The sequence below is a fragment of the Pollachius pollachius genome (genome assembly GCF_949987615.1).
Source record: "Pollachius pollachius genome assembly, chromosome: 10".
Classification (NCBI taxonomy): domain Eukaryota; kingdom Metazoa; phylum Chordata; class Actinopteri; order Gadiformes; family Gadidae; genus Pollachius; species Pollachius pollachius.
The window spans coordinates 12,809,141-12,837,062 of NC_136943.1; the positions used below are offsets into that span (position 1 = coordinate 12,809,141).

General features: G+C 47.3%; 1 protein-coding gene across 3 annotated transcripts; it reads right to left on the reverse strand.

Annotated features, from left to right (window-relative positions):
* Nucleotides 1-27,748, reverse strand: rab28 (RAB28, member RAS oncogene family). Of its 3 annotated transcripts, none has more exons than XM_079744308.1 (7): nucleotides 27,541-27,748; nucleotides 22,567-22,663; nucleotides 18,973-19,061; nucleotides 16,950-17,079; nucleotides 5,300-5,403; nucleotides 5,111-5,188; nucleotides 1-2,161 (listed from the first exon to the last, which is right to left on the reverse strand). In XM_079744308.1, the coding sequence occupies exons 1-7, from the start codon at nucleotides 27,613-27,615 to the stop codon at nucleotides 2,069-2,071; spliced, it is 666 nt and encodes a 221-aa protein (XP_079600434.1). In that variant the 5' UTR covers nucleotides 27,616-27,748; the 3' UTR covers nucleotides 1-2,068. The 3 variants fall into 3 exon arrangements, with proteins under 3 accessions (XP_079600434.1, XP_079600435.1, XP_079600433.1); XM_079744309.1 differs by having other exon boundaries at nucleotides 1-2,867; XM_079744307.1 differs by lacking the exon at nucleotides 1-2,161 and having other exon boundaries at nucleotides 2,762-5,188.
* Nucleotides 27,749-27,922: the final 174 nt, after the last annotated feature.

Genomic DNA, 27,922 nt, shown 5'->3' on the forward strand with positions numbered 1-27,922 from the left:
TTTATTTACAAAGATCAGCATGTTCAATAAAATGTAATTTAACAACTCAATTTAAAGTGTACATTTGTGATTTTCTTTCTCTTATCGTTTCACCTTTCGTTCACATGATTATGATTTGAAAAGGAGCTGGCCCCTGTGAAGAAGTGATAACGAGAGAGGCAGCTATTCAATGAATGAGAGAGAGAAAGATCTGTCACAGAACAATACTAAGAAAGAAGCTACAGTACAAATATGGTATAACAACATCAAATAAAGGCAGACACCATTAAACCACATATCCAGAAGTAGGCTCTCTTTTATATTGTTTACAGTACAGCATATATCCTCTAGTCTTTCACTAGCATTGCTTAAAAAAGTCATAGCATCGATGCAAACTCCTCTGCTCTCTAACAAATCATTTTATCTTTTAGCTGCTCAACTGAGTCACTTTGACTTTAATCAGCAAAACACAAATATATCTGTTTTGAAATGAAAGGAACACTATGAATATAAATAATCTGAAAGTTATTGATTATTTAAGGATGATCAATGATTACAATTTAAGATGTAAATCTGAAGAACCATAAATGCACAAGAACGTATTGTCTTGTAATTTTTAAAATAAAGGATTTCATTTTTTGTCATCTAAAAGTCACAAAATGAACACTTCTCTTTTAAGTAACACCAACACCACAGCACTGCTAACGCAAGCCGCTATTGGCAAATATAAAAAACTAAACTTAAGTTCACTCTACTTCTGTTCATATCACATATTTATCTTCCTTTGAATATAGCAGCCCCATGGATGTAGAAGCCACTGGTTTAACATACAAACACAAGTGCACACTCGTCCTTGAACACAGCTGGTAAATGCGACCCCAACCCATCCCCTCTATGTATGCATGTACGTGTCTCAGATAGTCCGACCTTTATCTGGGATCCAGCAGTCCTACAACGTTATAGCAGGAGGAGACGGTACAGATACAGAGCGTTGGTCGAAACCAGGACCTGCAAGGGGCTGAGATACGCCTTGTTTGTTGCTTCATTACTGAGATATTAGACCATAGTCAACTCATTTGAAACAGTGGATGAAGTTTTCAGAAGGGGAATTTGTGTATTTCTTCATTGGCCAGATTGCATGTTGTCGATTTGAAACCAAATTTTTGTTTTACAGCTAACTGCTGCTGGCCGAGTTAGTGATCAGCAATGACATGCTTACAGATCCCCGCCTCCAGCAACATGATTGGTCGAAATAGATATGAAGCGAAAGAAAGACATTCATTCAATTCCTGTTCACCAAGGTCTTAGCTCGTCTGCCATCAGACTTAATATCTAAAGTCTAATAGCAGGCAAGCATAAATATGAGTGAAGGCCGTATCACTTAGACAGAACTTTCTTCGACTTAGATTAATATCTAAAGTCTGATTTGTGAGATTAGCCCGATCTGAACACCCCAACTGGGGGCAATAGCAGAAGTTTTAGCCGATAGCATTTGTGACACATTGTAGTTTTAAAACACAATGAAGAGCTGAAAAGCCAACACGTATGAAGAAACAACGTATGTTTATCGAAGATTTTGAAAGCATAGTGGACGCTCCCGTCTTCGTCTGCAGAAAACCAGGTTTCCTCTGCAGTAAGATACAGTCAAACAGTCGCACAACGAAACACTAGTTGGCATGAGTTTGTTCAACAATGGAACCGGTTCGATGGTAAGATATTATTGGCCATGATTAAAGAAAAATAAACACTAAAAACACATTGTGACTTTAAACTGGGGAACACAGAGGACTCAGTTATAATCTACAAAAGAAAATCTAGATTTCATACATACAGAACTGGGAGTCAGTTGCTTCTTCTCACTTACAAATACAAATAACACAGCAAGGCCAACTTAACAGGAATCCAATTGGTCATGTGACCACCAAACCCCCTGCCTGAAACAACGAATACTGACTTCCCCATCGAATCGTGAGCATGAGTGAAATTTAGTGTGTATGTGTGTGTTTGTGTTTGGGTGTGTGCGTGTCCTTAAGGGTAGACATGGGGGTAAGGGGATGGAATGGAGTGTGTGATCCAGAGTGGGCTTGAATCACTGGACCACGCACATTGAGCTTCGCTGGGGGTTGGCGGCCCGGGCAACGGGATCCTGACTGTAGTTCACGATGTCTGCCTTCACCACACGCTGCAAGCATACACATAAACAAAACAAGTTAAGAGGTAGAGCCTGGGTGGATGAGCAGGGGAGGGGGGGGTACTGATCTACAAAGGTCCTCGACAGATATGGACTTTAGGAGCCCGAGCTAACCCTAACCCTAACCCTAAACGATTCCTTTTAAATTCTGGAAGATTATATTGGGATTTCATTGGTAACACATTCAGCTATCCATGGATTTCGTCATAACGTGACCATCTGTGTGGGCGCCAGCAGTCTGGGTCAGCCAGGGGGTAGTTGGAGCTCAAACCTCTACTCCCTCTAGCCTCACCAGGGCCACAAAGGGTTGTGGTTTACAGACAATAGACATGGAACGGAGAGATAATGGTCAAGAAGGTTGAATATTAACCATTCAAATGTTGGGAGTATGATCCTTTTATACCAAAAAATGGAAAGGATTTAATGGCCTGATGATTGACTTCTAACTGAGGCCATGGCTTTCGAACCCCAAGACCCCTAAAAATGATTCATGAACATTGCATCTCATCTCTAATATAAAAGTCCAACTGGGGTGACTAGAGGAACTGCTTACTACTCGGGTCGTCTACCACGACTGCAGCAAGACGACACATACTTTGGCCTACTGAATGGAGCATATTTTGCTCCGCTGAGCGGTGTCTTGGCTAATGGGTCCTTCGTCCTGCGGGTAGTTCACCAGCTCAGCCTTCACGATCATCTGAGCGTGGGGTCACCCAGTCAGAGTGGACCAGGGGGGGTACGAAGAGGAGAGAGTGTTTGTAGAAGGATAACAAGACAGACGGTGGTAGGAAGGTGCAAGGACAGTGCCACGGTGGGAGGAGGCGGAGGAAGAGGAAGAAGAAAAATGAGAAGACCGGGGCAAGGCAGGGTTAGGACAATAAAACAATATTAAAACAGATGACTCAAGAGAACAGAAGCAAATTCAATAAACTAAAATGCAGATGGAAAGATAAAATTAATATTCGAAATGTAAACTTGATGTATCATAAGATGTGAACATAAAACAACAGATACACAGACACATGCAAATGCATTCACACACTCACAAACATAAACACACGAGGTCTCCATACAGGCTTGGAGAGGGGTTAGCACCGGACAACATAGCTGGGGACCAGCGGCTGGTTGGCTGGCTGATTTACGAGCTGTCGAAGTCTGGTGTCTGAGCCACTGAGTGATCCGCGACTTGGCTATCTGATCCTCCAGACAGGGGACCATGATGGAGCGGGCTCCCCGGAAGATAGGATCTTGTCCGGGGTCGTGACCCCCGTGTTTAAGCCCTTTAAACCTGACAATCGGTCGACGCGGCATTCGCTGGTGAACACATCTCGTGCGCAGTCGACGACACCCTCTTTGCCAACATCCATTAAAACTAGGCCACGCTTTCGTTCCCTGACCAGAGGCCGGTGACTGGACGATGCCTACACCACACTTGGAGCTACTTTGGGCTGGTCCACCAAAAGACGACCATTCCGTCCCTGACCAATGTTTTGTACCTTTAGCATATTGATATACATAAGCAATTCTGCATTTGTATCACATTTGCATAACAATGTCGAGACGATCACAGACAACAGCCTATGTTTTTGTGTGTGTGTCTTCGTACTGGCATTGGCACAGACCGTCTAACTGACAGTAAATTTAAGCCAAGTACTTAAACCCAGCAGAGCCCCCCACTATTACCCTAGATTTAAGCACTTGGCTTTATTGAGGCAGCTATTAAGGAGGTGACGGAGAAGAACAGAGTCAAACGCCTTCATTAGCACATGCTGGCTCCGGCTAGGTCGGCAGCACTGGGAGTAGAGGGAGGTTGGGGGCTTGAGAATGTATCCAGCCTTGCCCTCACAGGGTTGTGGGAGGGGTGGGCAGGGGGTCCTGACCCCTCAACCCCCAGCTCAGGCTCATCAGCCGGTGCCCAGCCAGCCTGGCTCCAAGCGGTCGTATCAGGGGAAGGATTAATGCTTCTGGAGTTGGGGGGGGTCCATGGCCTGCCACCAAGGGGCAACACAGCCTGATGCTGCGAGACCACCCCCGCACCACCCGTTCGGACCCGTGCCGGTCGAAGGGAGATAAAGACTATAAATCAGAGGGCAAAACCTAACCTCCTGACCCCAAAAACAGAGCGCCTACCTCTGACCGTCACGGCTCCACGCACTAACGTGGTCAGTGTGGGGCTGTGTACAGATGGGTCCTGTCAGTGGCAGGTAGGCCATCACAGGAGTCCGACATAACAAGGCCGTGTTTACTCTACGGAAGGCTCTCTACAGTGTACGGCGACCCCCGCTGACCCCTGTGGCCGACTCCCCTCCGCGCAGAGCCTGGCTCGATGACGGCTCCCACGTTCAGACGCTATTGATGATCCCCACCGCCGATGCTACTGGGGGACTGGGCCGAGGTTGTAAAGTCACAATTGAGAAAATATAGAAAAATGATACAACTGGATTCACTTTTGTTTTTCCCACCCAGAAAAAGAAGAGGGTGTTTGTCTAATGGCTTAAGAGGCTGCTACATACACAACTTCCTGGAAGTCAAGAAAAGGAGAGAGAGGGGTGGTTTTCCCCCTGGTCTGAAGTATTTTTGGCTTCCTTTGAGGAAATCAAATTCATTTATTTAGTTTTCTGGTCCCCCATGACACCTTATTCGCTGCTTCATACATTCAACGAAGGTTATTTGTCTCTCTTGAACCACAACTATTTTCCATCAGGATTCTTTGGAGCTCCCCGCCGTTTGGAGACCCTCGTTGTTGTCAAACCTCATTCAAACAAAAGCCCTGTGAACCCCCCCAAGACTGTGATTATGACAGCGGTCTATTTAAAGGAAACATGGTCGGGGAGAGAGTCAGTGAGCGGGTGTGAAAAAGATAGAGGGAGAAAGAGTCGAGGGGAAACTAGAGGGTGCGGAACAAAGAGAGAGGGGGAAACGGACACCATGGTGGGCCACCTGGGACTGCTCCGTCTCAGCCTTGTTGAGCTTCACTCCCAGGATCTCAGCGGCCACTCGCTGGAAACAGAGGAACACCTGACGGGGGGGGGAGCGACAGGAGATCAGCAGATACACACATCACTGTGTAGACACACAATCTTTCATCAACGCTCCTGACAGACGAGCGCTTTTTGGGCCGGCTCTTACCGAGTCCCCCGTCTTGGCCGATACGAACTGACTGATGAGGCCGTTCTCTTGGCAGAAGCGCTGGTGTTTGTCCGACTTCACCGTCCTCATGTGCTCCAGGTCGACTGTGGCGGCGCAGAAAAGAACAAGGCTTTGAGCAACACAGCGTTGTGAGGCAAAAAGGACACACACAGGGAGAATCTTCACAGGGCAGTGCTGGGCTGATTGCCCGTTGCGTTCACACATCTTATTCACAATAGGGTACCCAAAATAGGACTTCTATTCTCCTAAATAAACCCGGATTGATTCGATTTCTGCATCCTCTATGGCAGGCCCGGAAAAGAAAAGGTCATATACCAAAGGCCCAGCGTTCTGTGAGTGACAATAAGGCCTTGATGAGACACATTCCACTGCAGCCGGGCTCACACCTTTGGGTTCAGCCCTGGAGCCTGAAGACAGCAGCACGTCCACAACACCAGCTGCTGCAGACCCAGCAGCGGCCCAGCTGTGGTAAGAGGCTCCTACACAATACAAGGAGGAGCCCAGGAGCCCGGCTGAATGACATATTAGAAAATATAAACGGGCCTTCAAGGTGAACACATGGCCGTCTCCCCCGATACATAGGCTCTCCATCACGTCCGGGCTGATTTACTGCCGGGGCACAATGGTCGAGGCGGCTTTGCTTACTCGCCCCATTGTGCCCCCACCACCTCCCACCCCCACCGCTCATTGGATCGCTGTGTGGTGACACCAGGGAGTCTTGCCTTCCCCTCTCTCCCTCCTCTCTCCCCCCCCCCCCCGGCCCCCATAGGGACAGGGGTCAGGCCCAGGTCGATGGGGGGAGGTCACCCAGGGGTCTCGTCACTGAAAGCAATAGCTTCTCTCCTTTGTGTGTGTGTGTGTGTGTGTGTGTGTGTGTGTGTGTGTGTGTGTGTGTGTGTGTGTGTGAGTGAGTGTGACGATGGCCTGCCACACCCGGTATCTGGTGCGAAGGTGTCTGTGTGAGCCGGAGGGGAGGAGATGCAGGCTACTGTACGGTGTTGCGTTTCTCCCACCCCCCTTCACCTTGTCTCCCCTCCCCTCCCCTCTCCTCACTCCCTCCAGAGCTTTTGCTCTTTGTGTGAGGTTTTATTCAAGCTGTCAGAGCCCCTAGCCTGTTCCCATGCTTCTCAGAGTCTGTGTGTGTGTGTGTGTGTGTGTGTGTGTGTGTGTGTGTGTGTGTGTGTGTGTGTGTACACATGAGGGAAAATAAGGGAAGGAGGGGGGAGGGGCAGACACACAGCGAAAGACAGAAATGTAAACATTGCCGTACCCCAGTATTATTACTATCCAAGTAAGTTGTATTACCTATAAAATGTATAAAGACAGAAAAAAGAGGAATCTGGGATCTATATGAAGAAAATAAAAAAAAAACTTGACTCATTTTAGAAAGAGGAATAATGACTAACCCCAACCCCCGCCCCCCCCCCCCCCCCCAAAGTGACTTATAAACACAGACCTTTCTGGTCAAGGACGGGACGCACTCACGCAGAGACGCTGGGCGTTCAGAGCAGACAGTGGCGTCTCTGCCCGTGCATAAACAGAGCTGTCCCGCAGGCGTCAGAGGGTTATTAATTCCAGTCATTAAGTGTGGAGGTACCCGGCATGCTACCAGAGGTAAACACCGCTAATCCTTTGGATCCTGCACACTTGGGAGGGGTTATCCATCAAGGGTGACGCTCAAGATTAGCAAACGCTAACAAGCCACCCCTGGGCCCGCGGGAAGCGTTACTGTAGAGGTGTGGGGGGGCTCTCAGGAGAGTCGGGGGGGCTCACGAGAGAGAGGTTGACACGGCCGACAGCGTTGAGTACCAAGCACAACAAAACAGTATACTCCCAATCTACACCGATCTGTATTCTTGTTACACACAAGTTTCAGGCGTATGTTGTGAATTATTCAGCCATGGTGGATGGAATCGCAAAGAAAGTCCCCATGAAGTCCATCTTGTGACTTGGTTTTGTTGCATACATATAGGAGATCCGTTTGGTTTAGTGGTTCAGATGTTTGACTTCAAGGCCAGGGTTCAAACCCAGATATACTCAGTCCACATATAGTCATGCTTAAGTTAGATGCCCAATACCTACCTGTACCTTAATTTAAAATATCCACTGCAAAATCGCTTTTGTAAAAGCGCAACAAAAAGTGTAAAAAGCGCTAAATTACTAAAAGTAAATGGATGTAAAATAAAAAAAACAAAACAGGGTGCTGCAGGCATAAACAGACTTGAACTGTTAGTGTTTTTCCATGGATTAAGAACAACTACTTAGAGTAAAAGATAGGTAGATAGGCCCTGCTCTCACGCCAGCGGACCCCAGCAGCATGTGGCATCTGTCTGTGTAAACGGCCCGCAAACCGGCTAATCCCACAGTTTTAGCGCATCGCTCCATTTTTCTCCCTAATGTACCCTGTTTCTCACTTATCAGGTCGAAACCATCTCGCCGGGATGATCTGGTTTCCCTCTCTTTCTGTCAAACTGTACGGCTCCTAGGAAGTGACTGCAAAACACGAAATAAACTGTTTAGGCCACCGAGTGCCGGGGAGATAGCCGAGAGGATCATCACTCGTGGTGAGCGATAGCCCTCCCTCATGCCGGTCACCAAAAGTGTTTATTTAAAGGGGTCGGGCCCCACCATCACTGTGGTGCGTTCTGAGACAACTGCCTGGGGGATTAATATCTATTGGAGCCGGGCGATCGGGCCCCAGACGTGAAGCGACTCGCTAATTTGTTTAAAATGTTAAATAACTCCGGGATCTCTCTGTGGTGGTGCAGACGGTGTGGCGGCCAGAGGAACCGCGATCCTAATCAAATGTTTATAAGAGTACACTAACACAAACCCTATACAAAATCCAGCAGTATGAGTGGACAGAGAAGACCTTCTACCAACCCTGTGAATTACACCACTTATTAACAACCAAACATACACATCAATGTATTGTGTTTTAACCCTGCTGTAAAATCCCTTGCACTGCTTTTACACAGTTTATTGAGCGAGAATAGATTTTTAAGCTGGATGCAATAGTGTTAGGCTAGGGGGAGGGGGGGTGGGAGGTCACAGTGGGTAGTGTTGGACGAGGGCCTCCAAGGGGTCAAGTCGTAGCCCAGTGAAAGTTATAGAGTTTAGCCTACTAGGACTCCCTGCTGTGATCCTATTACAGGACACTTTATAGCTTCATGACTTCATGCCTTTAACATGCGAGTTCCTCAATGTCAAACAGTGGTTAATCTGAAGGTGCCTGGAAATTATTAAATTGATGAACTATAATTTACTACGGAGAATTCTCCTTCCCTCATATCAGACCCGGCTAATTCTAGTGTAATAAGTGAATCTTAGGTGTCTATCTCAAATGATTATGAAGAACAGCTTGGGTGCATTGAACTTGATTACATAAAGAAAAAGGAAATTAAGTGAATAAATGAATGCAATGTTAACCTAAACCCCATCTTCTAAACCCTCTTCTAAACTTGCCAATGACTTGTGTCTCCATACAACAGGTTAAGCGCTGCTGAAATTCTAATTCATCCCAGCATAACGCAAATAAAACACATTAAACAGAACCCCAACAAATATCGGTTTGAATTATTATTTTGATCGGTGAACCGTTTAAAGACTTTGCTTGAACCTTTTAAGCATGACAGGTGCCAGTAAAAGTAACACAACCGAGCTACCTAAATTATTTGATTCTCCAGAAGGTAGTGTTTAGCATCCAGCTGCTTTACGTGGTATGGAAATAGCCCATAAAGTGTGAGTGTTCTGGTATAAAAGATGGCTTTACACTTTTAACAACTTAATCGCTATAGAGAACTTCACGTGAGCCTTTCGACATGCAGCGGGCAAAGTCGGACAATGTAAACGTCAACACCAACAACGCAGTCTTAACCCCAGTTTAGGAACCTATGGCTTCATTGGCTTGAGGTACACAGGTCCTGCTGGCTGGACTTTAATGTAGAGAGATGTAGTGGACCCTTGGATTTCTCCAAGCTCTCCCTGAGACACTGTGCAGTCATTCAGAAGCCCTGAAGTAGCCCGGGCTTTCAAAGGCCACTCCGGGGTATTTTATTAGCCCCTCACAGTGGAGGTATTGTTTACAGTCAGCAATGTTTACTTTATGAGAGCCAGGACATCTAATTTGATGTGACAAGTGGCCTCAACCATATCACTATTTCTGGCTACCAAAATAATGTAAATCCCTTTTTCTATATATTCATACACACATTCAGCATAGATAACATTTCTCCAAACAAATCCAAAAGAGTTTTTGGTTTCAAACGTCTAGTTCCAGGAACCCACAATCAAGGAATCAATCCTTTGTGCGTACACTCAGGTCGGTCGCGAGTGAAATCGACAACAAGCCATGCTATCGGCCGTCATCGCGGCGTGACGTTGTGGAGGTGGGTTGGGGGGGCTTGGGTCGGGGCTTGGGGGCGATCCTCCTGACATCCTGAGACAGAGTGCTCTTTGTGCGGGGGGCCGGCCCTGCCTCGGTGGCCTGCAGCCGGGCCCCGCTCCACCAGGGGACCCGCTCTCCGCCGGGTCAGAAGTGTTCTGTCGACAGCTCATTGATCACAGCTCATCCTGTCACCCGAGCGCCGCGCCAAAACACCGCACCGACGAACGTGTTGGCCCCCGTCTCAGCGGCCTATTGACACGCACATGCGGCGGGTGTTTGTACGCGCACACACACACACACACACACACACACACACACACACACACACACACACACACACACACACACACACACACACGTACACGAGTACACACACACACAAATACAAACGCTCGTATACAAGTCCACACACACACACACGCACACGCACACACACACGCACGCACACCATTAGAGATTGGTTAACAGCGGCCCCATTAGACAACATTTAGCGTGCCATTGCTCTCCACTGCAGGAATGTAAAACAGTGCAGGGGGGGGGGGGGACTTGGCTCCTGTAACTGCCATGTTAAAACACGGAGGGCCCCGCTGCCTCAGTTAATGGGCTCCGAGGAGCTGTGAAACGTGAAACAAAAGGCCCAGTTCTGAGCTGACCGCACAGGACGCTGGCCGGGGGTTTCACTGGCCGTGTCCTCGCCGCTCTCGTGTCGCTGTTAAACTAAGTGGAGTTTTATGGGCGAGGGAAACCGTGCTGCTGAACACCCCAGGGTGGAGCAGCACAGCCACCAGGACCTGATGTAGCAGTCACAGGCCGCCATAGGGAGGGCCTTGTTTACCGTAACCACCTCTGGGCACATCTCCGGACAATTTGGGATCATAAAGCATAAAGAAGCAGAAGTATAATAATATATTGATGCATTGGGCAGGCCTGTGATGACGGACCAATAAAGCACAGCATTTATTCTTGATGTGAGGATGACATTTTTGATGTCATGCTCCGGTATGATTACAAAATGAAATCCCCGTACGAATCAGCCAAGAGACCAAACCTCTTTGATGGGGAATAAAAAAAGTAACGCACGCACGCACGCGAGCAAGCGAGAGGAGCGATCGCGCGCCGACCAAGGAGCGAGAGGGCAGCGACACAGTTTCCATGTTTCATGCTTTCTCTAGGAGGAGATTGTGGCCACGACTCCGCATCAACTGCTTATTTGTCTCTGTGTCCACGATGCTGGCCCCGCCCCCCTCCTTCCAGGAATTCCTCTACATAAATGTTGTGGAGCGGCGGTGGTGCTGGCGGTGCCGGCGGCGGCAGCGGCAGGGCTCCGTGATGAGGGTTCCAGGCCGCGCTCGGGTCAGGTGGCTGAGCCGGCGCGCTGTGCAATTCAAATGGCCCGTGACTCGCCACACAAGAAGGCATCCCCGAGACTGATCATCTCCTGCATGTGCAACAATATTTGCTTTATGGATGGCTAAAATGAATGGAGGACTTTTTTTCCACGCCGCAAGGAGAGAGAGGGCCGGGGGTGCACTCACAACCCCCCCTCCACCCCCTCGGGGTCAAGGGGGTGGGCACAGATAAATCTTAGTGCCGGAGGTTGAACCTGTGTGGAGGGTACCAGCGACTGCCGTCGACATCAAGTCGGGTGTCAATCAAAGTAAAAAAAAAAATAAGCTGCACTGCAAACAGTTACAGATACTTATTTTTTTACTATTTCATACATTGCCAAAGAGGCACACTCCATCTACAGTATATTCCATCCAAGTAAACCAAAAGTAAAAGCAGGCGAACCCTTTTCCCCCCCTCTAAGGCGGTGGCGGCTGTTTTATCTGGCCTAATGCGACCACACATTAGCAGCGTACAGCTGGGATTCTCCTCTCACTCAGAGGCCGTATCTCTGCCTGCCATCTCCCCCTCCCCCCACCCCAGACCGTACGGAAAAGCCCGGCCCGCGACAGTCTGTGTGGTTCGCCAGCACAATTTGATTGGCGTGTCCGTTCAGAACCCCTCGTTTCCTTTCAATAAAAAATTTGAAGAACCGTGAAAAGAATCAGAGTTGGAGGGGGACAGGGGGAGGGGGAGGGGGGGTAGACCTGGATTCTCTGTATACCATAAACATTCCCAGTCTTTACCCAGCCATACAGCGTGTCTAACTGGGCCTATATATTGTATATGTGTATATATATATTTATATATTGTATGTAAAATGTTTTACGGTGGCCGGCCTGTGGTTGCCTGCCCGCCCCCGCATCACCTTCGATAAAGGGGGGGGCTAGGCGGGAGGTGAGGGTAGACGGGGGTATGAGTGCTGGGCTTTTGTCCCACCGCACGTCTATTGTGGCTAAACCTTTCCCCCGGGGGCAATTAGGAGCTTTTAGTTTGTTGTAAGAGGACCTAAGTACGAGCGCGCCGGGCCAGGAAAAACATTTCTGAGCTCCACCAAAAACAGAAGCGCATTGAGCCAGGCCCCGGCTCCGCTGGACCTGTGAGCATCTCTCTATTAAGAAATGTGCGGCCTTACACTGAACAGAGACAGAAACTGTGGCAGCTTTACAGGGACGCAGGGGAGGGGGGGGTTACACAGGGTTGAGGGAGCAGGGGAGGGGAGAGGAGAGAGGGGAGAGGGGTGGTTGTTCAACTCCACCCTTGGAGCTCGTTGCCAAAAGGACTAACAACTAAAAAGACGGGCGCTGTCGGTGGCGAGGGTTACGCCTGGAGAGAGGAGTTTAAAAAAAAAGAAGCAAAAAACACAAATAAAGGAGGTTCATGATGCGTTTTAACATTCCGGGAAATGGACACAGGAGCGAGGGAGGGGGAGGAACAGGGAGAGAGAGAGAGAGAGAGAGAGAGAGAGAGAGAGAGAGAGAGAGAGAGAGAGAGAGAGAGAGAGAGAGAGAGAGAGAGAGAGAGAGAGAGAGAGAGAGAGAGAGAGAGAGAGACAGAGACAGAGAGGGTAAAGGAGAGGGAGAGGGAAAGAGAGAGGGATTCAACGGGCGAGATCAGTTGTAGCCTGCAGAACACAAACACACGCCGTGGTGTTTAACACAACAGCGCCGGCGAGCCAATGAAAAGAGCTAAGTGTAAGTAAAGGGGCGGCTGCAGGCGGGCCAAGTGTGAGAGCAAACACACAGGACTTTATCTTATCGCATGGCCTGAGTGTGTGGCTGAGAGAGCCGTGTTTGCACAGGGCCGGAAAAAATAACACAAATAACACTAATGTCCAAGTGTGTGTGAGAGATGGAGAAAGATAGAGCATCTTGGAGAGGAAGGAGAAGAAGAAAAAAAACAAAAATAACTGGGTGGGTGGGGAGGTCGGAAAAATAGCGAGATGGCGAGAGAGAAGAGACGGCAAGGATCGTACGAAGAGTCTGAGACTCTCTTCCCCCCGTGGCGGAGAGGCGGCGGCGGATACGAGCGGAGGTGCAAGGGCATCAGAACCTCCGCAGCGTATAACAAAAAGAAGAGAGGGAGAGAGAGAGAGAGAAGAGGGAAAGGGAGAAGAGGGAGAGGGAGAAGAAGCCGTGAGTGATGAGGAGGGGTTAAGAGAACTGAACCCATTTAAGTCACCCAAATAAGGGCTGGGGGGGAGGCTGATGGATGATCCGGAGTTCCTGAGGGAGACAGCGCAGCCAGGGGGGGGGAGTGAGCAGCGCTCCGGTAATTCCCCCCCCACCCACTGCCATCCCTCCCGCTTTTAAATAAAAACAAGATTGGTTTTGATAAACCGCAGCATGAGGACACGTCTGCGCCCGTGTCTATGCGGCAATAAGTGCCCCTCGTTCCTGATGTTTTCACTGATAATTGTAAGAATAACATTCAAGGTTGACAACCAGAGGAAAAATAAACTGAATATGAAGATGTTGTCATATCACCGCGGTTGAAAATAGAATAAAAGTCTTCTTCTTTTCTTTAACAATTACTTCTCAGCGTAATTCTCCAATACAAAGATAGGGAAAAAGTTTGAACATTTACACAGCAGATTATAACATTAATAACGCATGACATTCTATTCTCCCTCGGACGGACAGTCGATGCTTTATCACCCTTAAACGTTACGACAAGGCTGCATCTCACGGTGCTCAGATGTAATAAAAACGGTTATAGCGTGTTTAGATAGACCGAGAGCCGAACATTCTTCCATTACCAACCGACCCGTTCCGAGAAATCCACTGACCTCCGCGAGGCCATCCTCCCAACACACACACACACATACACGGCCCGTCAATAAAAAAATAATATTTCACTGGCTTCCCCTCTGAATTGTTACAAGTAGTGCTGTTGTTTAACAGGCACCTTATTTCAGGTCAAACTTGTGGAGGCCATGGGAGCCACAGAATACCCTGGCTTAACAAGCACACTTAACCCCCAGGCCAGGCCAGGCTAGGCCGGGTCCAGCCGGGCCAGACCAAAGAAAGGAGAGGTTTGTTCCACTGCTACAGCAACATGGCAGGGGAGGGGCGGTCAGACCAGAGGAGGAACGGAGGAATAGGACGGTATCATTATTGAAACGGCTGGCCACTGTATCGACAGGATTACCATACTACACGTATTTTATTTTATTGTTGGGAAATTAAAGACATTTAAGGCCTGGTTTACTCATGTCATAGTTAATGGTTGTTTTTATTTTTTCTAAATGTATTTATTTATCTTAATCAATTTTTTTAGAACCTTAACTTAATGACGAAAGTTGACCTTGAGCGTCCCACTAAATAAAACGCAGTATTGACTATTAATACTAATAATAGATAGGCTTCTGAAGACTACAATAACTCCGGGTTGAAAATGTACCACCGCAGAGCAATGAAATAATGAATAAGATTGTTCTGGAAGTTAATGTCAGGAGGCGAGCGTTTGACGGTGGCCTGCAGACAGCGCCCACGGAGAGCCCACGCGGCGCCTGTACCGCCAGCGCAGAGACGGGAACACTTAAACCTTCCACGGGGTCAGAGGCAGAAAGCGAAGAATCTCCCCAAAGACGGGCCCTCAGACTGGCGTGAGGCAGCAGGGGCCCGAGTGTTTTCACAAGCTCTCCGTCTGTAGTCCACGGCCCTGCTGCTTCTATGCGCTCCATGGGAACCGGGCTCGCGAATTAGGCAGGGTCAAGCAGAGCCTCGAGAAGTTACAAAAATACCCTGGAATATTTTTAAATACAAGGACAAAATTTTTTTTTTTTAAATAAAGCCTTTAGACAAGTACAATTTTCTGTAAATATTTTTTGTTTCAGTCTTGGATAGAATATAAAATGCAGTTACACACAATTCTACACAATCGACGAAAAGCTGTACAAACAATTGTACAAAGTAAATTCAATATTTAAAAACAGGCAAGACAGCAGTGGACAGTAACTATGCGTGTATCTTGTAGTATTTGTTTTAAATATTGGTTAAAATAATGCCATCGAAAAAAAGAGTTAAAAGTGTTTTTGGGGGACTTGTGACATTGATGGGGAATTCTGACACAGGACAAAAAACACCTATTCGGGTGAGATGATGAACCACCGAAAAACCAAAATGGCTCCACCGCGGGACGTTAAGAGAGAGCCAGAAAGCGCGAGAGAGCGAGAGAGACAAGGATGGGAATAGTGGGGTAAAATAAAGAGTAAATATCTAAGAGGGCATTTCCCACCATATTCTCTCTCTCTCTCTCCCTCTCCCTCTCCCTCTCCCTCTCTCTCCCTCTCTCTCTCCCTCTCTCTCTCCCTCTCTCTCTCTCTCTCTCTCTCTCTCTCCCTCCCTCTCTCTCGTTCTCCTGAGAGAGGAAAAAAAAGGCGGGCCGTGTCAGCCTCATGGAGGGGTTGAAGGATTCATAAAGTCATACGAGGTAATTGATAGCTCCTGGTGGGGCAATCTGCGTGGGACTGTGTTTTTCTTTTCCTAAGGCCCTGTAGGAGCGTAGAAACACACACACACACACACACACACACACACACACACACACACACACACACACACACACACACCGGGCTGCTCTCTCAGCCACCGGGGGGGGGGGGATCTTATAGTGGCGCAAGTTGGGGGGGTGGAGGAGTGAGGGTGGGGGGCTCCATCAGTATATGCGCTGTGTACCACTTAACCAATACAGTATACACACACACACACACACAGTCACAGACACACACACGGCCCGAATGCTCCAGCCTAAATACGGGGGCGCCGGCCGCTGAAGCCCAGGCATTATGGGATGCGGCGGAGACGTGAAGACAGGAGAATGCCCCCCCCCCCCCCTGATCTCGACAGGGGAATTAAGCCCTGACCCCCCCCCCCCCCATCCCTCGTCTCCCCCGTGGGGTAACATTAGCGGGAGCTTCCTGTGTGCAGGGGAACCACTCTGTTGACCGTCCATCACTGACGCAACGCCAGTACGGCCGTTATTACACACACACACACACACACACACACACACACACACAGGCGTAAACACTCTCTCTCTTACACACACACACACACACACACACACACATATATATGTATGCATACCCTGATGCTTTAAAATAACAGTGTGGCGTCGGGTGACTCCTCATCTGTCAAGAAGCTGTTTAAAAAGGACTCATCATTATTAGTCTTTATTCTGGAGGTGGGGTGTAGAGGTGGTGCTGAAGCTGGGGTGGGGGGGGTAAGTAAGGTTGGAAAAGAGCTGTCTGGTTATCATCTAGTTCCTCTTCTGCCTCTGCCCAGCCTGGTGTGTGTGTGTGTGTGTGTGTGTGTGTGTGTGTGTGTGTGTGTGTGTGTGTGTGTGTGTGTGTGTGTGTGTGTGTGTGTGTGGCTGTGTGTGTGTGCGCGTGTGTGTGTATGGGTGGGGGAGGGGTTTATAGCTGGCGGTCAGTCCGGGCCCCCAGCCAGGCTGTAACGCAGGCAGACAGAAAGGTTGGAGGTGGCAGGGCAAGCAGATAAAGAGTGCCCCGAGTCAGGCTAAGACCGCCTTAAATCACGGCCCCTCACTCCCCCGGTGCCCCCAGTCATCAGGGTTCCCACCGCCCGGACCCCCTTATCAGCTTATCTCTCAGATCAATTACCTCCTACTCCGACCTGCCTGTCGGCAGCCATCACGCAAGCACGCACACAAACACACACACACACTCCTCAGTCAAATACATTCTCAACATTTGTCAAATATAACCCATAAAACTATTCAATAAATACTATTACAAATATTCTGTGTGTGCGTGTGCGTGTGCGTGTGCGTGTGTGTGTGTGTGTGTGTGTGTGTGTGTGTGTGTGTGTGTGTGTGTGTGTGTGTGCCTACTCTTGTTGCCGACCAGACAGACGAGTGGCTGGACCTGCGACTCCTCGTTGGCCTTCTTCAGCATGCTGAACCAGTCCTCCAGGTTCTCAAAGCTCTGGTAGTTGGTGATGTCGTAGACCAGCAGAACACCCTGGGGGGGGTGGGGGACAGAGAGGGGGTATTTACTCAACCAGGAGAAAAGTACTAACCACAAATAAAACCATAAAACCATACATTCACCCAGGTACATAGGAGAGTCCCTTTCAGATTCTATGATGACACACACGTGGATCAGAAGTCATACCCTATGTGTATTAAACACGCAAGCCATCAGTAGGTGGCGCTGACCCTCTTCTGGGGAGCAGGGACTTTGCATGGAGGAACACAGTGAATCTCACACACACACAGCATCAATTATGATGAGAAATGTGGGTGAAATGCACGGTGTGGCATATATTCACATTCACAAGCAAGCGTGATCAAGCTTGGGGTTCGCAGTGTGCATGGGGTTCGGTTGGTGAAGGGTCTCAGGGCTGTGTGCTCTGGACTGTGTGTGTGTGTGTGTGTGTGTGTGTGTGTGTGTGTGTGTGTGTGTGTGTGTGTGTGTGTGTGTGTGTGTGTGTGTGTGTGTGTGTGTGTGTGTGTGTGTGTGTGTGTGTGTGTGAAACAAGAGGTCCAAAAGCCTTGAGGTACGGGGAGACGAGGTAGACTTCTTAATGGAAAGTTTGCACAGCTCCCTGCTGTGAAGTTTATGTGAACAAACACGCACACACACAGCTGAAATCCATCGGACAATTCCACTAGTACAGTCTGGAAAGGCCATTGTGCAGCTAGTTTGAATTTCCAACTGTGCCTAACCAAACATTAAATTGCAGTGTTGTTTTGGTCTGTGTATTTGTTGTAGATACAAGGCGGTAGTCTCTTATTGGACAGTCTTTTCTGATCCACACTTATGGCAGTCATACGCAAGCTCCTGGAGGTAACCACTTATGGTAGTTCAGCAACAGAGTCTTCCTACAGCGAGTCCTCTTCGTCTCTCTTTCTCTCTCACACACACACACACACACAAAATAACAGACATGATCCATCATTGTTTATCGTACAATGGGGATGTATTATATACACACGCATACACACACATGCATACACTGTCCTTAAGCTGAATCGTGTATGAAAACCAAGGTATTGTGTTTTCACAGAGCTCACGATTCATGGTAAGCGCGTGCCGTGCAGCCGCCACAAAACGGCAAACAGATCTACACAAAGATCATCATAAAGCCGTGTTCAACCCGGCGAGCAACCCTCCCCACGCATGCCGGTAAACCCAGGCGCCGGTGGCTGTGACTGAGGCCCCGGGGCCGCGATGCGTTAGGATCTCCATCAGACTGTATGTGATAACAGAGTTAATTATATTTACCAACACTGGGCCAATTCAAACAATAGGCTATGCCCGTACTAGCTATGTAGGCATACACCGGCAGCAGATGGTGTAATGACTGGCAAACAGTGTCTTATTCCAGAGTCAAACATAAAACACAGATGTGTGCGTTGCATCCAAACATCATTAGCATGCACAGTGGGGCGATTTGAGCCTTGTGGCGAAACCACAAAGCATACAAACCTTGAGGGTATCCATAATAATTAATATTTTCTTTGTTGTGTGTGTGTGTGTTGTGTGTATATTTATGTGTGTATATTCATGCGCATGTGTGTCTGTGTATATTCAGGTACGCGTGTGTATATTCATGTACGTGTGTATATTCATGTACGTGTGGGTGTGCGTGTGTGTGTGTGTAAATTGATTGTATTAATCTTTGGCAGTTTGGGGCATGTCCACAAACTCACAGGAGGTAAAGAAGGGGTAAAAAAATTTGAAAATTCGGTTCTATTTCAGCTACAATAGGAAGCCTTGCTGTGTGGCGCAGGCGATACTTCTTATATCCTTGAGTATTAAAGCTTGTTATCTCTGAAATATTTGAATCCTTTCTGTACTATGTAATTTGTTGGATTCAAATAAATAATTCAAATGTGTGTGTGTCCATACATGAGCACCGTATACGTATTTATCCAGCATCTTCCCTCCCAGCGACTGTCCCCCGATGTCCCACACCTGCAGGGTCACGTTCAAGTTGCCTGTAAAGAGAGAGTAAAAAAACAGAAAAAAACTCATCAAAATGAATTAAGTAGACCTTACAGAATTACACATCACATTTCTTCCCCTTGAGTGGTTCTTTTCCTAATGATGTTTGTGTGTGGTTGTGTGTGTTACAAGCCCGGCGTTTCCTAATCAACTAATGCTTGATTGTGGTGCCATTCGTCACGATGTCTCCTGCGGGTTTCGGACACGCGGCTCATTACTTCTGCAGGAGGAACTCAAGCGTCCGGGGGAAAGTGCAGTCTATGATTTGGGCAAAGGGACCTCCGTGAGGGACCGTGCGCATTTGTCCGCGTGCGTATTGGAAACAATAAATCACAGATTAATCTTTCATGCCGACCGCTCCCGTCTGGCAGAACACCCGTGCCTCGCATCCAAGAATATCCCGCCGGGGGCGACTTGAGAGAGGAGGGGGGGGGGTGAGTGGATAGGTACGCTCACCCTCTAATTTAAACGTTTGCAATAGTACCACAAAGAAGAAAAGAAGAAAAAACACACTTATTAGCCTGGGAAAAGCCGTAAGAACAGGTTTCCTGCCAAGCTGAGGAAAGTGAGGTGAATTATGTGCTGTTAAGGAAAATAGCAATAATTAAAACAGAAAAATATCGGGAAAAGAGGTTGCCTGTCCCGATTCTGTGGAAAGACCGGGTTAAAAGTTAGAGTTTAAGTAAGAGTGCAAGAGAGAAAGGGGAGAAAGAGAGAAAGACAGAGAGAAAGGCACCAAGAAAATGCCCTAATAAATATCTCCTTCCTCTGGAAAAAATAAAGGGTGGAAAAAAACTAAAAGAAAAGAGGAAAGAGAAAGAATGAGGGTTTAGAGAGGAGAGATGGGCGAAAAGATGGAGAGAGATGCAGAGGAGGTTAGAAGGACAGAGCAAAAAAGCAGGGGGAGAGAGAAGGATGGAGATAGAGAGAGGAGAGGAGCGGGAGAGAGAACGAGTGGAGAGGTAGAGAGGCGAAGAGGGGCGCAAAGGGTGGGTGAGAAAGAAGGTGGAGAGAGGAGGGAGACAGCGAAGGACGGAGACAAGGGTGGAGAGAGAGAGGGAGAGAGAGAGCCGGGGGAGAGAGAGTAAAGAGGGAGAGAGAAAGAGGAGGGGGAGAATGAGTGAGGAGGGAGCGAGAAAGAGGAGGGAGGAGAGAGAAAGAGAGATGAGGAGAGAGAGTGAGGAGCCGGAGAGAGAAAGAGAGCAGAGGAGAGAGAGAGTGAGGGTAAGCGGCCAGTGCAGGGTTCTGCCGCCCAGTGCGGTGAGGCCCCTGCTGGAGGCTGGGAGGGCCAGGGGCAGCAGTGCGTGGACTATGGACACGGATGGTCTGCGTGGGCCCTCGAGTGAGCCCGCTCCTCTTCAGGGGCCCAGAGGGGAGGTGCCGCAGGGGCGCTTCACAGTGGCTACCTCCAGACTATACAGTGTCAGGATGAAGCCACACGGAGGGTTGCGCAGAAAATAGCCTCTGCCTCTTGCTCGCTCTCCCTCCTGAAATTATAAACGTACACCCGGTGCCCCGGTGGGTCACGGGATCAATCTCAAAGGCTGGTTCTTTCTCTTTCCCTCTTTGTCACGCAGACACACAGACACACACAGGCCGAGTTAAGGCACCTTGGTCAAGGACACTTGAGTAGTGAACCAGCACGTTGCCAGGCGACTTTCTCGGCCTCTCGGCGCACCATCAGAGGGATATACCAAAATGTTATCGTGATGGACAAAAGGGAAAACCATTGAACCCGTTAGAGGCAGTTCCAACACCGACGCTCGCATGAGGTCAACGTGCACTTCTAGCGGCGGTCAGCCTACCCGTACCGTGACCTCTAGCGGACACATCTGGGTGGGGTATTGTTCTGAAAAGCGCAGGCACACACACACACACACACACACACACAGACACACACACACACACACACACACACACACAGACACAGACACAGACACACACACACACACACACACACACACACACACACACACACACACACACACACACACACACACACAGAAGGCTGTTGTTTGCTGGTATGCCTTGCTTCTCCCCTTGCTGGAAAGAAATACATGTACATTAAGTTTGACAAGCCAGGCCTTCATGGTGCGAGGCGGAGGGGTGGGGGAGTGGGGGGTTAAGGCTGGCTATAGGCTACAGTGGACCCAGTCGCGGTGAGACTCGTATTGCCCCACAGAGACCCACACAACCTCTCTAATATGAGGCAGAGGCAGAGGGAGCCGGGGTCCCGCTAGATGAGCCGCTGGACCACCCGGCTAGCAGAGTCCCTCTTCTTCATCAGCTCATCAACACCCCATTCCCTACAAAATGGACCATTTAACAACCCCTCCCCTCGAACCTCCACCACTAACCCCAACCCCCCGGCTGCTGCTGTAGCAACAACGATTCAGAGGTGGGCTGATTGTAAAAAAATAAAGAAAATAACAATAACCGACATTACACCTACACGTAGCAAAGATAAGCAAACACATATTAGAAAACCCCAAAAATGCACAAGCTCTGCTATTAAACAATATTCCTTAAGGTTTTTTTCCCCCCTTCATTAAAAGTAAAAGTCCGGTCTGTACAGTCGGCCGTTGTCGTTTCGACTCCACCACCGCAACATTTTTGCAGATCTCAAAAGGCCCGGAGGCTGAAACTGAAACAAAGTCAAAACAGAATACCTTGGCCAACTCGCGAATCAGCATAACCTTTACTTTTTTAGCACTTCATTTGCCCTTCTGCTTAATGGTGTTTTATTAGTAATAGAAGAATGAAGGCACTTTACGAATTTCTGTAGCTTACACTTTTTGGCACCGTTGTAGAAGGGCCCGTTTTTTTAAGCTACATGAAAATCCCCCATTTTCTTACAGTATAGGAAGTCCAAAGGCGAGTGGTTTGCGCTAAATATAGCATTAGTCAATAAACATTTATTTTACAGATCTAAAAGGGGGAGGGATACAGAGCTTCGCTTTATGTCCATGGGCTAAACATAAATAAATACCTGCCTTGTATGTTTTATGTGGTTCAAAGGTCAGTGGATCCATGATATGAATATAAAAACACTGAAATGTAGTTACCCCCGGGCTCCACAAAACTAGGACCGTGACATGTGACATGCTGAAGTTTGGACATAAGCTGTCAATTGGATGGGGGAAAGACCAGAGAGTATTATTTGCTCTGGAGTGAAGAAGGTTTTAGTGTGAGCCTCTGAGATCTGACAGACCTGTCCCATTCACACAGGTGACAACCACTTTTACTACAAATTCAAATGTCTTCAATGTACCTGAGGAACCGCATCTCTCAGTTCAGAAAAATGCATGAAATAGCATCACAAAATATCGCTAGATTATCAGATGTGGCTGGAAGGTTAGAATGCAAGGTTGACTTAAACAACAGGCACTTGAAAAAAACAAAACTTAAAATCAAAAAAATATATATTGTAATAGCTTGAGCGGCACTTTGGCTCCTCCAGTTAGAATAATCATTATTTTTAATCATGCACCGTCTCACCTGGAAGAGTTATTCTCTTGAGGAAGAAGTCCAGGCCGATGGTCTGTTTGTACTGCTTCCCAAACGCCTCCTGAGCAAACCTGGTGGCCAGTGACGTCTGAGAGAGAGACAGAGAAACAGAGACACAGACAAAAAGACAAAGGAGTGGGAGACACAAAGGAGAAAGAGAGAGAGAAAAAAAACTGAAAGTCAAGAGAAGGGATCCACCGTTTTTTGAAATTGACACACACACACACACACACACACACACACACACACACACACACATACACACACACACACAATTTGTATAATTTCCCATTACCCAATTCCTAATCATTTTATTTTAGAGGAATTAGTTCAGTAATAGGTAGGATGACTTGTTAGTCAGATAAATGCAGTAACAACAAATAATAATATTTATTCCGAGAAACTGCTTTAGCTTCTTCATAAAATACTATCATTAAACGATTCCATATTCGGCTCTGAATCTGCCGAATATAAATGTATTACGGATTTAAAAAAGAACCGGATCGGCTGAGAGGTGTCCCGATGTTCTTTTGACCCGTCTAAAGAGCTCTGTCGAAGGAAAACACACTGCAATGCCGAATGAGAATAACACGCGCGAGGATTCGTCATGTCTCCCGACTGCAGACACGGTAATTACGACGGATTACGACGACTCCATCACTGCCATGTTGCTGTTATGTTTTGGGAGCAGGAGGAGGAAGGAGGAGAAGGTCTTTTTTTCCATTTTTTAGGGGCCCCTCGCTGAGAGCCATGGGAATCCACTGTACAGACCTGACAGCCCAGGTATAATTCATCTTGACAGATGAGGATGACAAGGGCTGGGTGTCTTCTCCTGGCTATCTTTAGAGCAGCACGCTTCCATAAACAACCGCAGAGAGCGGCGGCGGCGCGACTAGGACCGGCCCGTCACGAGACGTGGACTTTTACTGCTTTCAACGTGCGACTTGGCGCTCTCTTTTATCCAGAAGAAGATCTAGCAGCAGAACTTCTAGTTTCAGAGTCCACAGAGGGACCAGTCCGGGCTTGTCGGCCAATGATCCGCCTCACAAGTCATGAGAGGGTTCCAGCTATAACCGGAAGGGTCTGATTAAATGCAATAAACATTCAGTGTTTGTATGCCTATAAGTTACATAGTGTATAAGGTCAAACAACAAACACTGAAGCACAATAATACAATCTACTGCAGATGGTTGAATATAGGCTGACGTTTTTTGAAACAAGCGTCAGGATCAGAAACACATTTCTTGTGTCGTTTTGACAACGTCGCTCAATTGTATGCAGACTTTTAACAATAGAAGTAAACAAATGATGGATACAAAAGGACCACACCCCAGACGTATTGCTGTGTCTGGGAATCCGGCCTTAGAAGCGCAGTACTAAAGGCCTCCACCTGATGCACTTTGAAGTATGACAACACCGTGAGGCTTTTAAACAAATCCGCCTGCAGGGTGAGCATCGCAGGCTCAGGCCTGATTGAAAAATCGCTGGAGGTGAGTGACGCAACAAGGGGGTGGGGGGAGGAGGGGTGAAATCTTCCATTTAAGTAGCCCTAACAATCACCGACAACACAGGGGTAACCAGCACGGACAGCAGAAATTCATTCCACATGCTCCCGCTGGCCTCGTCGGCCATTTGTCTTGGCATTCCAGTAGCTTGGCTCTCCTCACCTCTCCCCGGTCCTCGGGTTTTCTCTCCCCAGCCATACAATTGGAACTCAGCATTGAATGTAAAAGCTGGCGTAATCCCCGACACTCCAGCGGAGGACAGCACAGGGTCACAAATGATACCAGTGCCGGGAAATGGGAGTGGGAGTGTGGGGGGAGGAGGTGGGGGATGCGACGCGAGGGAAAAAAGCATACACTGAGGTGGAGCGTTCTCACAGTGTGTGCAAACATTTATAGTTTGATTCTTTGCCATTAGCGACAGGTTAGGACATCACCATTGTTCCCCAACTGAGATAGCAATGAGATGAGGTCCCCTCAAGTTCAAGGGCTGGGGTACGGCGAACAGCTTAGTTCAAAGAACTAGCCGCCATAGTTTTCCCTTGTTGTGAGGGAACAGCGACTTTTCAGAAACAAAACAGTCGCTGGCGTTGAACCCATGTTTGAAAAATAGATCTTTGTGCAGGCTTAGGCACGACGCTTCAAGAGCCTTGCCATACTGTGGACCACCGATTAAAAAAACACCCCGCTAAGGTGGACAAGCCTTCACACATCCGTCTAGATTTCTGAATGGGCAACTACCCACGAGCAAAAATACCAGCAGAGACCGAGTCCAAGAAAAACTGATCCGATTGCAATTTGCTGAGCAAATTGACATTAATAGGGGGGGAATAGCATTCAAGATGTCAGTCACTGGTGGTAGCTCAAAATGGGGGTCAGGGCTCCCGTTTTTCTGCCCAGAACAGACAAGCAGGTAAGTCATTCAGACAGTGACGAGCTGACACCTGGCAGCCAAGCGTTGAGGAGGGTTATTAATGTAGCGGATCAACTGGGAACTGAGTGGTGTGTGTTCTGGACACCCAGCATCCCCCCCCTACCCTAAAGAAAATCTCAACTTTCCAGAATGAGAACATTCATTTTTTACTCATTGCGCCTTGCCATCACTGATGCCTTGCTTTCCTTTCTCCCTGAGGAAGGAGAGATTAGCTTGGAGAAGGGATGTTGAAAAAAAAAAAAGTATATCCAGATACTTACAATAATAAAAGGTAATGGCATCCTTCTTCCCATCATTGTTAGGGTTAGGTTCTTGCTCATTACACTCATTTTCATTAATGAGAACATCAAGTACGTGTGAGGCCAGGGCCTTGCGGAGCTTAAGTTAAATCTAGCATCTGTCCATTTTGCAATGCTTGTCTGTTGTCTGAGACGCCACTCTTGACAAAATAATAATATCGTAGTAAGTTTTCAAAAGGTGTCCAATGTGTTGCAGAACATCTCAAACATGAACTTTTAGAAAGACGAGTGCCTGATGGCATTGGGGATAGGCCTCTGACCCTCTGTGACCAGAGTGCCAAGCAAGGAGCACCGTACACCTGTTGTGTTTGTGTCCACTTCGGCAGAGGGGTTGCCCCCCTAAAGCTATCTCTGCATGTATCGGGGTATGAACACACATCACGAAGAGAGGGAGAGAGCTTATGCATTGACAGAATATTTGGAGTGTAGGCTCCTTTTTCAAATATCCCACTCTACGAGGAGAGGTCACGTAGCCTAACTCTTTTCCCACTTGTGATTCCTACTCTTACTATAGAAGACGCCATGGGTTGTTTTCCGATGGGGTCGGGCAAGTGAATGTTTTCTCACATGTTGCCCTGGTCCCAAAACAGAGGGGTCCGGGGCTAGCTTTAGGAGAAAAGAGGTTCCCCAGTAATAGACACAAGCTACACAAGCCACTCAAAGCTAACTCTGGCTGTGTTTCGTCGCTTTTTTTATCATTCGGATAATAATATGCACAATAGGTTATTTAGAGAATTTGCTCAAACTTTTAAAACCTACAACCAACTGTAAAAAACAGAATTATTTTAATTATTTCGCAAACTGTCTTTTTTTTTTTAGGAAGACCTACTAAATAAAAGTACTCTAATTTGACTATCTACTTCTGTAAAAGTTTGATTCTACATTTTGTAATGTTATGAATGAATGAATGAATACTTTATTCCAAACTCAAAGTTCCATATAAAAGACAATAGAAATACACGGTCAATATAGATTAAAATACATGCAAGCATAGATTCCACAACCCAGAGGAATACCTTGCATCACTCTGTTTAGTGTCAGTGAGTGCAATTATTAAATTAATTTGTTTTGTAACTAGAAGCCAACACATAAATGTGTACACAAAATACCTCACCACAGCATGGAAGGTGGGGACATTACTGGTCACAAACAAAGAGCTTGCACTTGTCCATCTTGGAAGCTTAAGGACGATCCTAAACGCATCATTATACGCTACCTGTAGCTTCTTCAGTTTTGCTGTGCAATATTTACACCAGAGGTGAGCTGTGTAAAATGGAGTACAGTAGACTCTGAAGAGACTTACTTTAACATAATCTGTGCACATATGGAATATGCGGGCCAACAAATTGGCCTGTGCATATAGTTATGTTATTTATGGTGCCCTTATCAATTATGAGGTTGTCAATATGTTAAGGTGCCAGATGGCGACCATTTGGCTAACATTTGTCATCTGGTTGGTGGATAAAGTACAAACAGCAGTGCACTGAAAAGGAAACGCACAAATAATTATGAATGATCAATAAATCTACTGTTCTCTACTCAACATAATACAATTTGTAGGCATTCAAGTTTACATTTTAAAGTATGTTTAAATTTGTGATATAATGCCATAATACAATTATATTAACACTGCTGTAATACCAACACATATTCACCATGATTCAAAAAAGATGTATAGGTATTGTTTTCCAGGCCACAAGGTAGATGTAATACCCTTCACAATAAACCTGGGGCCAAATGTAAAAGATTATCCCGGCTCCGATCTTTGATCGCCAAAATATAGGCATTTTATGTTGCTGCATTCACATTCTGAAGATGTCGAACACACTTGTTGTAAAAACATACAGGCCTTACTGTATGGATGGAACGACATGGGATCCACTAACGCACGAAGATCAACATATCCCATTATGACCACGCATGTAAGCACGTCCGAGTCAATTCCTTACCAAGGACACATCTATGTTGGCATTGCTGGCATCACCGTTATTGCCACCACAATAGCTGTGCATATATGCTCCTGTTGACAAGACTCAGCGTCGAAGGATAGCGTTAGCAGGGTAGCCATGGCGACCGAGACTTCACAACAACAACGCTATGTATGCAGTGTGTATACGATGTGTACAATAACAGTGTCACTCAATCACATGACACTTTTCATCAGCAATACTCGCACCAGGGAGCTTAATATAGTTTATCCCTTCAGTACAATGATACACGGTGCCCTTACCTTGCCTGATGCACCGTCTCCGATCACTACAAACTTCAGTTGTCGATCTTGACTTTCTTCCTCAGAGTCCGACATGTCGAAAACAATAATTTGCAATAGTACACTATTTGTGTTGACAAATAAAACAAATTAATTCAAACCAAGAAGTCACTGGTATTTGATTTTATCTAGTTGACCAAGTGTATTAAACATTCGCTTCGGAGCAGACTGGCCGCCATTTTGAATGTGCTGGCTCCAACCACTATACGTCGTAGGAAAGGATTCCTATATTACTATTTATATTTCCTATGTGTGCTGTTCCCAAGTCTTACTCAGAAAAACAGATATTTAAATTGAGTGGGTCATTTTTTGTTTGCATTTTCATTCGCCCGTTTGTGTTTGA